Source organism: Eublepharis macularius, chromosome 9 (assembly GCF_028583425.1).
Source record: "Eublepharis macularius isolate TG4126 chromosome 9, MPM_Emac_v1.0, whole genome shotgun sequence".
In the NCBI taxonomy this organism is placed as follows: Eukaryota; Metazoa; Chordata; class Lepidosauria; order Squamata; family Eublepharidae; genus Eublepharis; species Eublepharis macularius.
In genome coordinates, this window is record NC_072798.1 from 24,790,327 (window position 1) to 24,804,611 (window position 14,285).

The 14,285-nt window shown below is 44.8% G+C and overlaps 1 protein-coding gene across 1 annotated transcript in view; it reads right to left on the reverse strand.

The window, feature by feature from the left end:
- Positions 1 to 1,045: 1,045 nt before the first annotated feature.
- The window catches only part of SYT10 (synaptotagmin 10), a 58,022-nt gene continuing 44,782 nt past the window's right edge, over positions 1,046 to 14,285 (reverse strand). The window contains exons 4-7 of the mRNA XM_054988994.1: positions 9,180 to 9,300; positions 5,593 to 5,764; positions 3,476 to 3,605; positions 1,046 to 1,117 (exon numbers count right to left, since the gene is read on the reverse strand). Coding sequence (XP_054844969.1) covers positions 1,046 to 1,117; positions 3,476 to 3,605; positions 5,593 to 5,764; positions 9,180 to 9,300 — 495 coding nt within the window. The remainder of the gene's footprint in view (positions 1,118 to 3,475; positions 3,606 to 5,592; positions 5,765 to 9,179; positions 9,301 to 14,285) is intronic.

Here is a 14,285-nt window from a genome sequence, read left to right on the forward strand (position 1 = left end):
CTTTTGACACAGCAAAGCAGGACTTACATGTTTTAAAGGCTTTAGATGCTTAGGTACCCAGCTGACAAAAACTTTTTCACACATTACTTTTGTAGTTGTACTTAATACATTTATATGTAACCTATAGTAAGCCTCACCATGGGAGAAATGTGAGAGGCCCTCCTAGGGCATGAAGGATTGCCAGCTGGGCCCTCAGTACCTGAACAGTTGCAATTTTACTTCAATGATTGGCCAGAGCGGAGCCAATCAGCTTTTGCAGCTGGGTAGCAACAAGGAGAGGACAAGACATCCATATCCAACCTTCCCTTGCTGCTGTCTCTACTCTGTGTGGCTGCCTGTCCTCAGCCCCCAAACTCCACGTCAATGCAAACAGTAGTGACCTATTCAGAGGCAGCAGCTTTCCCAGCTTCTTGGAGCAGCTTCTGGCTGGGCCCAAGGAGATGCAGAGGGGAGGAAGGTTCTTGGAAGTCTTAGCACGTGAGATGCAGTTCCATGTGCTGCTCTTTGAATCCCACCCTATATTGGAGGCCCAGAAACCAGAGAACATTCAGAAATTGGTTGTGTGCAACCAGACAATTTTGAGAAATACAGGTGTACTCCTAAAATGTAAAGTATGAATGAGACATTTCACAAACATGCATCATACTGGAACTCACATCAAGGAGCCATAACTGGCTGTAGTTCCCTACTGATTATTCATTCTGTACATAATGTATTTAAAAAGTTTGATTGAACATGAAAGAAAATGACACAATCTGTGCTGTCATGAAAGGAATGCTACTGCAAGGTCATATTGGTTCCAAGACCTTTTTTGGACCAAGAACAAATGATAACTAACCTCTGCTTTTCATGACATCCACATCTATGTACTCAAGTGAAAGTCAATGGGACGTTAAAGATTTGAAACAATGGAATGATATAGTAGAGATACAACATGTTGCAATGCAGAAGTATGGACACCGTTCATCGGTTGGAGCCAAACCTTCAGCCATGATATAAGTATGAAGAGCTCCTTACGCTGGACATCAGGAACCCATTGTTCAGTCTAGGGCGTAAGTGGTGGTTTTGGTGATGAACAAGATCCTTGACTGTCAAAACTGGTTGCTCGGCCTGGCAACTGGAATGAATGATATCTTTTCACAAATGATATTCCCACGTATTTGTTTCATATGAGAGACATACGATTCATTCACTGCCATGTGGAAAAACTTTATACCCTCATTAACATGGAAAGCTATTTGCAATGTAGCCTATCCAGTCAGTGGATTAGAGAAGTTAAATTAATCACCTTCCATTTTTTTGCCTGAGGGGAACAGCCTGTGAAACTTAAGTGCTTGTATATTTGGGCTGTGCAAGTACCATTCAGCGGCAGCAGCTGATAGAGGGAACTGGTAGATCTCAGTGTCTGTTAGTGGTCTGGGAGATTCTTTCCTGAGAAATGTACTGTCTTGATTCAAGATTTTACCCCAAGCCAAAGTCTTACCCCAAACCCCAAAGAAGGCAGTGGGGCTCAAACCTCCCAAGATGTCTCTGCCCACCAAATCCAACCCAGTTCCAAGTGTAGCCTCCCCACAGGAGGCTTCTACAGCCTGTGACCCACCACACAGAATACAGTCCACTATCCATTTGACAGTACCTCTATTTTTGAAAATTAAAGATTTTTCCTTCACCACCTTGGTTTGGGTTCAGAGGTCGATTGGCCCTTAACAGTGTCATCCTAAGCAGATGACACCCTTCTAAATCAATTTAATCAATGTGCTTAGGATGGCACTGGGAATTTACAGGGGAAATTCTCAGCGGGCTGTTGCCTGGGAAGACCACTAGCGGGTAGGAGAAATTGAGCCCCACTGGGCCTGGCAGTGCTGTGGGGGTTGCTCAGCTCTGGCCAAACTAGCAGTGGCAGCCATGGGCGTTGACGCATACTCATTGCCGCCTCCTGTGCTGCCAGTGGCCAAGTCTCAGCCTGCTTGGTCCCAGAGGTGGCACAGGGGGAGGTGATGGGTGAGCCCTACAAGATGCGTATTTCTTGCTATCCAAATTGTCTTTTTTTATAAGACTGTAACGGTTCATCACTGATACCATTTGAATCTAATGTTCTAATTCCCCTTTCCAATTCTTTTATTTATTTATTTATTTTATTCGATTTATGCCCCGCCCTCCCCACAGATGGGCTCTCTGGTTTCTCCCCTTGGTAGAAACCAGAGAGGGTTTAAATGATTTTTTTTTTTTACTTCCCCATTGTAATTCCACATTGAATCAACCTCAGAAATTCCTAGGTTCAGTTTTTCAGATAAAAATGGCACATGGCTCAAAGTCCTTGATCTATACTCTTTAGTCTTTCCTCCCCAGTGATGCTCATTGACATACACCCCCCACCCCATTTTCTTTGTTTTTAAAAATCTATTTTACTGGTATATGCTTGAAAAAATGTTGTGAGCTGCCTATGGAGGAATTTTTTAAAATGAAGAGTGCAGATGGTAAATATTTTAAATAAAGACGTGGCAATCACTCTTGTGATTTGAGGATGGAAATCTCATTTTGCAATCCAAAGTATATTTAAGACAGCATTCCTCTTATGTGTATTTTTCTTGATTGAAATTAAAATATAACACTGTTGGTAGCATATTGCCTGAAGCACACAATGCTGTTTTTTGTTAAAACTAAGTAGGTCTTAGCCGTGGTGAATGTCTAGATGGGCAAACTGCAAGACCCGTGCATTCTACTCTGAGATGCCAAAAGGATGAATGGTATAGAACAGGGCATTCTTAAGCAGAATTACACCCTTTTAATCCCATTGATTTATATGGAGTTAAAAGGGTGTAACATACCTTAGAATTGCAGTTTGGTGTAGTGGTTAAGAGCATGGGACTCTAATCTGGAGAGCCGGGTTTGATTCCCCACTCCTCCACTTGAAGCCAGCTGGGTGACCTTAGGTCAGTCACAGCTTCTAGGAGCTCGCTCAGCCCCACCCACCTCACAAGGTATTTTGTTGTGGGGATAATAATATACTTTGTAAATTGCTCTGAGTGGGCATTAAGTTGTCCTGAAGGGCAGTATATAAATTTATATTATTATTATTATCATGAGTAAATAAATTATAAATAAGCCTGATAGCTCCTGTGCTTTGTAGAATGAAACCTTTGTGGAATTGTAAGGCAATTGTGGTTAACAGGTGGAATAGAAAGCGCTTTTAAAAAGGACTCAATAGTCATAGCTTTTGCATTAGGAAATGCAAAACTCAGTTGTGAAGTTTTGTTTTGGAGGTGGGGTGCGTGGGTGGGGGGGTCACCACCAGAGTTTAGGCTCTTCATTCCCATTGACTTTCAATAGCGTAGTTTACTTCTTTCATTTTCTAATGTTTGTCTTACAAAAATGCTCTATGAAACACAGTGACCTATTTGGGGAGAAGGAATTTTCAGTACTGCAGGCTAGTAAAGATGAGCAGCAGGCTGCAGAGGTATTGCAACCCTCTTACCTCAACTAAAGGGTGCCAGTGGGTTATTGGTTTGCGGGGATATGCCAGCATTTCATTCCAATGGTCTCTTCCAAGTCCTTCTGCATCGAGTCCGGTCCTACAGACCCCAATCACCTCATTGTGTCCTACTCTAGGATTGGAGAAAGAGAAAGGAAAGTCAAAATCCATCACATTACACAAAGGGCCATGTGCGCCCTGTAACAAGACAGATTCTGTGACCAAAGGGTAGCTGGATTGTGCGGCCTGTATGGCTTTTGAAAATTCATCAAATTTGCATTATTTCTTTTAGTTCACATGATGTAGTTTGATTTTGCTAATCAGAAGGGGGAATTATATAGGACACAGAAATCTTCTAGCCAAATTTTGCAACTGCTACCATATTTTGTGCTTTTTTTCTGTTTCAACACACACACACACATTTCTGTCTGTCAGTTATATTATGAAATGCAATGCAATGCTCTTGCATTGAAAATTCATCAAATTTGCATCATTTCTTTTAGTTCACATGATGTAGTTTGATTTTGCTAATCAGAAGGGGGAATTATATAGGACACAGAAATCTTCTAGCCAAATTTTGCAACTGCTACCATATTTTGTGCTTTTTTTCTGTTTCAACACACACACACATTTCTGTCTGTCAGTTATATTATGAAGGCAAATTGGCAGCAGTACAGTGTGTATAATTCTCTTTAAACGAATTAAATATTTCCAACACTTTCAGGTGTGCTCTTGCATTTAAAAACAAAAATCCTGAAATGCAGAGTCAGTGTGGGATACTGGTTAGTACGTTGGACTAAGATCTGGGAGATTCTGGGAGATTCAAGTTCTAATGCCTGCTCTACTATGAAACCGGGTGACCTGGGCCAGATACTCACTTCCTCTCAGACTAACCTACACCACAGCTTTACTGTTAGGATGAAATGGAGGTAAGACCAGTCTACGCTATCCTGATCTCCTTTGGGGAAGTGTGAAGTTAAAAAATGCACTAGATATATAGTTCTAGACAGGACTCATTTCCAGGGGGAACGCACTGGAACGCCGTTCCGGCAGTTCCCACTACAGTCATGCCCCACCCACCTGACTTTGGGACCTTTTGGGCCATTTAGGGCTCGATTGGGGCCAAAACAGCCTGGATCAGGGCCAAAATGGCCCAGATCAGGTCAGTGCCTGGCACCGACCCGATCCAGGCCATTTGGACTCCAAAATGGCTGTTTTCAGCCATTTTGGGCCCATTTTCACCAGGATCGGGGTTGAAACAGCTAGGATTGGGTTGGTGCCAGGCAGAGGAGGTTTTCCCTGCCTGGCACCGACCCAATCCAGGCCATTTTGGCCCGGATCTGGGCCCAAAATGGCAACCTTTGGCCATTTTGGGCCATTTTCTGCTAGGATCTGGGCTGAAACAGCCAGGATCAGGTCAATGCTGTGCGAGGGAAGCCTCCCCCACCCACCACCAACTCAGTCCCAGCCATTTCGGCCCCAATCCGGGCCCAAACAAGCCCAAAATGGCCATTTTCAGCTCATTTCCACTGGGATTGGGGCCGGAACGGCTGGGATCAGGTTGGTGCTGAGTGGGGGAACCCTCCCCTGCCTGGCACTGACCTGGTCCAGGCTGTTTTGGCTCTGATCTGGGCTCAAAAGGGGCCCCAAATGGCCATTTTTGGAAACTCAAATATAAAACAGCTTTAGATACCAGAACGTTACTTTAATTCTTAGTTTAATTGAAGTGCTTTATTTATGTATCATGGTATTAACTTCTAAACTCTGGATGGGATCAAGAGAATGGATGATTGCCACCTTACCCTTCCCACTTTAGTTGCCTCTCCTGAGAGATGGGCCGTTCCTGCTTTCTTTCCATAAGGAGCCCCCTGTTCCACATCTCACATAATTCCTGAGGGTTCCGTATCTCTCAGCACCAGGTTTTTAATGGCAGTAGGAGTGGGGGAAAACAGGGACTCATAGTATAAGGATAAAGGGGCAAAGACTGTGAATAATCCATCACTTGTGGATCTCTGGGTCCATCCTGGTGCATGGTTAAAAGTATCCATAAATGCCAATGTCCAAATGAGAAAAAAACCTTGCCAAAATGTAATCTTAAGAAAAAGTAAAATGTTTCGTACCGGTCATAGTCCATAACGGCAATGGAGAGGCTGACCTGGTCCACATTCTCTGGAGGGATGTCAAAGATGATGGCCTCACTGTATACTGGATTGAGAGTGTTCTTCTTTGTTGTTGTTTTCCTCTTTTTCAATCGCCGGCCATCACACATCAGGGATACTTTAACGTATGGATCTGAGGAAATAGGCAGGGGCCTTTATCAGCTATCCTCCTTTCTGCTATAAAGCTTCAGGTGGTTAACAAAATCAAGACTGCATCAAGCAATTATACTAATGCCCCTCAAAAAGATTACGATCAAGATCTTTCACCAACAGGTTGACATTTCTTTGAACTATCCACTACAGTTTAAAAAAAAAATCTCTTTTAAAATGGTCACAGCCAGTTTGGTCCACATCAGCACATCTTTGCAGTTTGGAATTTTGTGCCATTTTTGCGTTGTCATTTAAGTTCCTTTCCCATTTTGCTGCCCATTCACCTAGGTTGCAAAACACGAAGCATTTCACTGCCCAATCCACTTATGCCTCCCACGCAAATAATTTGATGTCACTTACACATCTTGTTTGCCTCTAGTCCATTCTTTTTCTAAAGAACTGCCTTCCATTAACCATCTTTGTTTTGTGCCACATTAACAGCTGCAGCAGAAGGAGGGGCCAAGAATTGCCTGAAGCATCCGAGCCCTTTGGCCCCTACATGTTACAATAATGTTAGGGAATGGAAATTTACTAGCCATTGAAATTGCCAGGCTGCAGCAGGAACAATAAAACAGAGGCTGTTGGGGAAAGGCTGTGACTTGATGGCAGAGTACATGCAGAAAGTGCAGTTCCTGGAATCTCCAGTGAAAAGATCTCTAGGAGCCAACACTGGGAAAAACCCAGGATACTGGAGAGCCAAGAGATCTGATATAAGGAACCTTCCTTTGTACTTAGTTCACTATGATCTTGATCAGGGCTTTTTTCTGGGAAAAGAGGTGGTGGAACTTAGTGGGTCGCCAGTACAGGGGGCAATTCTTGGCGGGAGGTGCTGTCCCTGGTACCATATGTGTGTGTGCAAAGTGCGTGCATGCTCCCAGGACCAATGATGTCATTTTGGGTCAGCTGGAACAAGGGGGAGTTTTTAAGTCGCCCTCGGCGAAAATGGTCACATGGCTGGTGGCCCTGTCCCCTGATCTCCAGCCAGAGGGGAGTTTAGATTGCCTTCCGTGCCACTCAGCGGCACGGAGGGCAATCTAAACTCCCCTCTGGCTGGAGATCAGGGGGCGGGGCCACCAGTCATGTGATTGTTTTCAAGAGGTGCCGGAACTCCGTTCCACTGCGTTCCAGCCGAAAAAAAAGCCCTGATCTTGATCCCTCTCTTTCCTACTTGGCAGTTGCTGATTGCATGGCAGGCAAGTAGAACACAGTCAATGAAACAATAAATTCTAACTACGAGCAACAAATAGACTCTTATTTGTTGTCTCCACAGGGTTGGATCAACTAGTGGAAGGAACTTGCATGAGACTATGTGAGTTGGGGAGCCTGCTCTGCAGAAGGGAAAAAATAGCTTTCTCCACCTTCTTCCATCAGTCCATGATGACTCTGAGCAAGTGAGAAAGGGGTAACCTAAAGCAGGAATGATCAGCTTCTTCAGGGCTGTGGGGGGCGGGGCTAGTCAAACTGTGTGTGGGGAGGTCTGTTCTCTTTCAGACATGATGTCAGCGCTCCCTTCTGCAAACTGGCTGGGGTGGGTCTGAGCCTAACTCAAAATCTTACAACCCCACAAGGTTGTTTACAGAGGAAAATGAGTCTTGTTGAATCCATTGAGTATAAGCATTATGTTTCTTTATTTATATCCCATGTTTCTTCTATTATGGAACAAGGTGGTGCATACAGAACTCCCAGGAGGTCTTCCATGCAGGTACTGAACAGACAAGGGTAAGCAATCTCTGGCATATGCGCCAACAGTTGCATGCCAAATGACTTTATTTGGCACCTGGGCCAGATCTGCTCCCAGACAACCAAGGTACTGGCAGCACTTTTGGTGTCAGCAGTGTGCCGTAAGGTAACAGGCATGGCTTATGCCTTTCATTGTCTCCTGGACTTGTACAGATACCACCCAAGTCCCAGGTGATTGAACCCCCAAGATGCTGGTAGTGTCCCTGGTTCCTTGCTTGCTCCAAGTGTGTTTGGTCAAGTACAACTCTTGTCTCTCCAAAATTTTGTTTGCCAGCATGCCATCATCTTCACAGATAGATGGCTGTTTTCACACGTCTTTACCCTCATGCAAAATCATGCAAACTCATGGAATGAGGGCATCTTCATGGCGCAATTTCTGACATCACCCTATCATCATTCCATTTCATGGTGAGAAATTGCGCCATGAAGATGCTCTCATTCTGTGAGTTTTGCGCGATTTTGTGCAAGAGTAAATACCTGTGAAAATGGCTGATGTTGCATTTGTTTGGCACTTGGGGTCTAAAAAGTGGTCTACCATGCCCCGGACAGAGGCCTGCTGAACTTCAGCAAGGTTGCTGGATCATGTGGCCTCCTAAAAGATTTTGGGTCCTAATTTGCCATTGGATACTAAGACAAAACAGTTACTTCCATTAATCTGCTAATAGTTCAGAATGATAAGTCAGGGTCAAGCTAGATGTGCAACTTTTTAAACAGTAGAGCAGGGCTGTATTTAAGGGGGGGAGAGGTGGGGCACTTTCCCCAGGCACTGCCAAAGAGAGGGCAGTGGGCATGGCTGCTGGCTGGGAGTGCATGGAGCTGGCAGCAGCAGCACAGGCTGCTGCTCAGGAGGGCTGGGAGGCCGCCCGTGCTGCCCTGGCCGCCTGCTGTGCAGATGGGGCGGCTGGCTCACTGGGCACCAAGCTGGCCCTCCGGCTCCTGCAGCAGCTGCTGGCTGGGAGCATGCTGCCAGGAAATGGGTGGGGAGGTGAGCAGCCCAAATCGTGGGAGCACTCTGGGGGGGGGCTTCCTGTACGATGATGTCACTTCTGGGAAGTGACATCATCACGTGTTCCTGGGAGTGCGTGTGATGCACACACTCATGTGGGGTGACAGGGGCGCCACTGGCCAGGAGTTGCCCTGGGTGCCTGGAACCCATGCTACGCTGCTGGAGTAGGGTCCTGGTTCCCCAGACCCAATTCAGATTTCCCACAGCCACACAAGGAGAGAGTATTTCCCTGTTACTGTTCTACGTGCACAGAATACTCCATATGGGGCAGCAAAAGCAGAGCCCCCCTCCCTGCTTCCTGTTTTGGAAAAAGGCTTGGAGCGAGAGGCAGGAGCCCTTCCTCCCACCATGGTGGCATTCTCCTTTATTTTTAATAGCCATTCCCCACAGCTGTGTGGCTGTGGGAACCCAAGTTGGGGCGGGGTACCAGGACTCAACTCTTAAGAGACCCATACATCTAGCTTGACCCTATGGACTATACCCACTAGGTGGCACTTCTCTGTAAAAATGTTATTCAGAGGCAATAAGGCAACTAATGATTTGCTATCCTAGCTGTCTCTGAACTTAACCTCAAGTGCCTTGAATTCCTGGATATAGAATAGTTCCCCATAGATATAAAATCTGCCCACTAGGTGAAAAAGCATAGCCTTACCCGATGAACCAGTGATGTCCATGGCTTTGAGATTTCTACATTTGATGACTGTGAGGGTCATTCTTCCTGCAGTAGGCAAATAGCAAAGAGAGAACATGATCTCTCCCAAATCTATGCTTTCCTGAAAAGCAAAAAATGGGAGACAGTTTAGTGGAGCAGGATTGCACCTGGAACCATCCTTATTTAAACAAAAGTTTCAAGAAGGGAAAATATTTTTGTCTGAAAAATTACTGGCTTCCTGAAAGCCAGTTTTCCTACTGCTGGCTGAAATGAGCTGTTTTCTCCACTTAATTGAACTACTGTTCAATTTTCTTTTTAAAAGTCTTGCTTTAAAATTTTGTTCTGAAATATTGCCACACTTTCAAAACAAACAAAAGAAAAACAAGAGCGTACTTCGATGGATTCATCTTTCACTTCTGCTGCTTCCTTGCATAACAGTGTCATCACTTGACAGTCTATAGTGTTCCCCAGAACTAACAGTGCAATCCACTGTTAAAATGAATATATTACCTAAATTGGATTTCCTATTTCAAATGATCCCAATTTTCATCGAACAAAAGATTTTCAATAGATGGCAGAAAGCAATAAATGACTTTATATGGAAAGGAAAGAAACCAAGGATAAGACTCAAAGTATTGCAAGACGACAAAACCCGAGGAGGCTTGGCTGTACCAAACATCAAATTGTATCATCAAGTAGCGGCGTTAGTTTGGATAACAGGTTGGATTATGAATCCAAGCAGCAGAAATATTAAACTGGAAACAGCAGATACTAAAGAAGGTATCCATAATTATTTATCATGCAAATCTATTCATAAACAAGATGGGACCTATATTGTAAGGGATGGACTGCTTAAAACTTGGTTCCAATGCAGAAACAGATTGAGTCCATCATTTCCCCCATTGATGTTGCCAATTAACGCCTATTATGATGCAGCAGTTAGAAATAGAATTGATCAACCCAGCTATGAACCAATGATAGACAAAGAAGGAAATACAAAACCTTGACAAGAAATCCAGGAACAAGGCAAAAACATTCCTTGTGTGACTTATCACCAAATAGTATCAAGACTGAAGGATCAAACTCATAAAGAAGGTGGCAGGCTGAGAGCAAAAACACAATATACACTATTAATATCTGGATACTTGTCACATTGCCAGCTACTGAGAGAAAATTGGTATAAAATGTTTTTTAGATGATACGTTACTCCCAAAGTTATTGCAAGGATCAGTAAGGGGTTACAGTGGATACTGCTGGAAGGGTCAGAATATGGATGCAACATTTTACCATATGTGGTGGACTTGTATAGAATCACAAAAATACTGGATAAAAATACACGAAGATATACAAAAGATCCTCAAACTCAGATTTGAATTAAATCCATAAAGTAATTTTCAACCCCTGATTTCACCTGACCAACATATATATATGTTGAACTGGCTCAGAAATTTTCAACCCCAATTTCACCTGACCTTTCCTCTCTAAAATAAATAAACTATAGTTAGTTATTTTTTAATTTTAAAAACACTTTTGAGGCCATTTTTGTTGTTTAAGGATGAGGGGACATCATAGCACATTTCTGCCCAAACAGTGGCTCCCCCCTCTGAACACGTTAGGAATTCTTCCTCTGACCTGATTATTTTCACAAGTACCTCCCTGCCCCTGCCCTCAATCTACATTTTCTAAGCAAATGTAGGTTTGGCATCAAATACTTTTTATCGAGATGATGTTGCTTCACCTGCAGTCTCTGCCATCGGGTGATGGTACTTCATATAATTCATAAGAGGCATGATTAAAACAACCATCATTAAACAGATAAATTAACCACTAAGACAATAAACAAATCACACATACATGTTAAAATCTAATACACAACAGCAGCTGATTTAAAACGGGCATTGCAGAAAAGGAAAGGAAAAAAAGAGATAGGGGAAAAACATCTCTAAAAAGAAGGGTAACTGAAGAAGTTGAGACAAAAATGAAGTAATGCTCAAAAGGTAGTATAAATCAATAAGAAACTGGTATAAAAACACGTTTGGTTCTGTGCATATGGTGATAACTGTACACCAAATACACCTGCGTATTTGGAAATTCTTCACTTTTATATACAATGGTCTGGTACCAATATTGAGAACTACACTGCTATTGTTTTTAACCACATTATTGTATTATTTATTATTTGATTAATTTTTTTTATACTGGCTCCTTATTGATTTGTACTATTTATTGAATATTACTTTGATTTGTATTAAGTTTTGAGCATTACTTCATTTTGTTTTATGTCTCAAGCATTGCAGTGCCAGTAATGTTTCCATCGATTTGGTGGTCAGGGAACTTCTTCTAAATAAAAAAGTTTAATAGCAGAAAGAGATCAATGGAGTAAGCAGCCAGATGGAAAGCATGCCCACGGGCATTTGGACAGAAAAGGCCTTTCTTTGTGCCTAATAAATCCCTAATAAATCAAAGGAACATGGATCAAGTCCTCAGCCTCTATCGGAAGGGAATGGTGAGGAATGTATAAGTGAGGAACAGTAAAGCTAGCTAAATCAGCAGCAGGGAGATTTAAGATGTAGCAACTAATTCTGAAAATAATTCTTTCTCCAGATGTGCTGTGCCAGTTCACACACTCAGGGTCAAGCTATACCGGCAAGTTCCCTGCAACCACACAGCAGCTTTGGGGAATGCTGTTAAAAATAAAGGAGAGCCCAAAGGGCCTCAGAATGCCTCCGTGGGAGGGTGGGGGGGGGGAAAGGAGGAGAGGGGATCCTCCCTCCCCTCTCATTTACCTGAGTCAAAATAGCATGAGGGAGTCCCCCCCCCCCCCGCCATGTTTACTGCTCCATGTGCACAGAATACTCCATGTGGAGCAGAACCGCCCCCCCCTGCATGTCTAACTTTACTCTCTGTGATGAAAGTGAATTAGTGCTAGAGTTGCCAGGCCTGGTTTGACAACCACCTTAGAGACCAACAAGGTTTTCAGAGAGCTCTGACTCTTGAAAGCTCTTGCCTTGGAAACCTTGTTGGTCTCTAAAGTGCCACTGGTCTCATATCCTGCTATACATAGATAATGTTATACACTATTGTGTTGTGTACACTAGGGTTGCCAGGTCCCTAAAGTCTCCCAGTGGGAGACTGGGACGCTGGCTCCTACCTCATCAGGGCTTTTCTTGTGTCCCGTTGTGCGTGATGACGCATCGCGTGCGCCCGGGAGGGCAGAGAGAGCGGGCAGCTCTCTCTGTCTCTCTTGCCGCCGCCACTGCCGTGCCCCTTGTCCCTGCCGGCGTGGGCAGCACAGGGGCAGCGGCAGCCACGGCGAGAGAACGAGCTGGGGTAGCCACGGCCTGCTCTCTTGCCGCGGCCGCAGCTGCCCCTGTGCTGCCTGAGCCGGCAGGGACAAGGGGCGCAGTGGCGGCAGCGGCGAGAGAGCAGGCCATGGCTGCCGCGCCCCTTGTCCCTGCCGGTGCTGGCTGCAGAGGGATGGCTGCGGCCGTGGTGAGAGAGCTGGCTGCGGCAGCGGCAGTGAGAGTGGCGTGCTCTTGCAACCGCCACCTGCTTTCTCTCTGCCGCTGCCTGCTCTTGTGGTGCGGGAGCGTGCCCGCACCCAAGGGTGTGCCATGCCACCCGGGGAGGGGGCGCCCCAGGGAGCGCGCCCCCCCTGCCGGCCAGGTAAGCGGGTGTGGGGGAGGGAGGGTGGGATCGGGAGATTCCCCCACCCCGAGCAGGGGGGTGGGAACCCTAGTGTACACAGATGCACTGTCTTTATACATAGATATTGTTATGTGTTGGGCTGGGAGCAGGGAGATCCAGGTGCCAATCTATGCCAAGGAAGCCTGCTGGGTGACCTTTGGACAGTCACACACTGTCAGCCTAACCTACTTCACAGGATTGTTGTGAGGATAAAATGAAGAAGTGGAGAATGTTGTAAGCCACTTTGGGTCTACATTGGGGAGAAAAGTAGGGTATAAATAGATATGTCCTGACTTGGATAGTCCAGGTGAGCTGATCTTGTCAGATCTCAGAAACTAAGCAGGGTCAGCCTTGGTTAGTAATTGGACGGGAGACTTCCAGTGAAGACCATGATTGCAGAGGCAGGCCATGGCAAACCACCTCTGTTAGTCTCTTGCCCTGAAAACTCTGCCAGGGGTCACCATAAGTCAGCTATGACTTGAGGGCACTCTCCACCACGAAATAAATAAATACAAACATCTGATGTGCTGTATACATAGAGACAGGGTTTTTTTCTGGGAAAAGAGGTGGCGGAACTCTCAAGAGGGAAATGAGGAGGAAACACAAGGGATTCTTTGAAATAATATTATTTTCAAGCACTATTGCTGAGTATTTTCAAGAGGTGCTGGAACTCCGTTCCACTGCGTTTCCCCTGGAAAAAAGCCCTGCATAGAGAGAAATCCCTAAGGGCATCTTCATCTCTTAGGATGCTTTGGGTACCATTATGATTTTTAAAGGGTGCACCTTAAAATGCTCAAACACAAGTTTAAAAAGCATGCAATCATCAGGATATTGAATGCAGGGCCCTGCACAGTGTGAACAGTTTGTAGTAAACCCAAGTATGTTGTTGGATAACATGGGAAATGATCTTGAGAGACTCCAGGCTTATGTCTATACATTTTACCATTGATGTGGAAGCCGAAGTGTATAGGAGTGGCAATAGTTGCATGTTGGAAAGGAAAATGCACACTTGTACATGCTCAGAGGTACTCTTTTTATTATGGGAGCTGCATTTTCTTAATACTGAAAAGGTTTCCAAGACTGAGATCAGGTAAACCGCAGGTGTCTGTGCATGGGGCAGGATCGAGAGGAGAAAATGGGAGAAATTTTTTTGTAATGGCATCCCCGGGGCCATTTCAAGTCAGAAAAATGGCATGGGAGGAGATCCCCTCTCCTCACACACCATGGTACTGAACCAAATCAGGCCTGCATGTGTCTGGGATTAAGTTTCCAGCATGGACCTTGCAATATAAGTTTGATTGTGGGGACCTGGGAAGGATCTGGAGAAAGTGTTACATGTAGTTAGGCCTCTTAGACTACCAATAGGAACCAGCTTTAGCTTACCCATGCTGCTCTGGAAGAAGCAGTGACAGAAGAAAC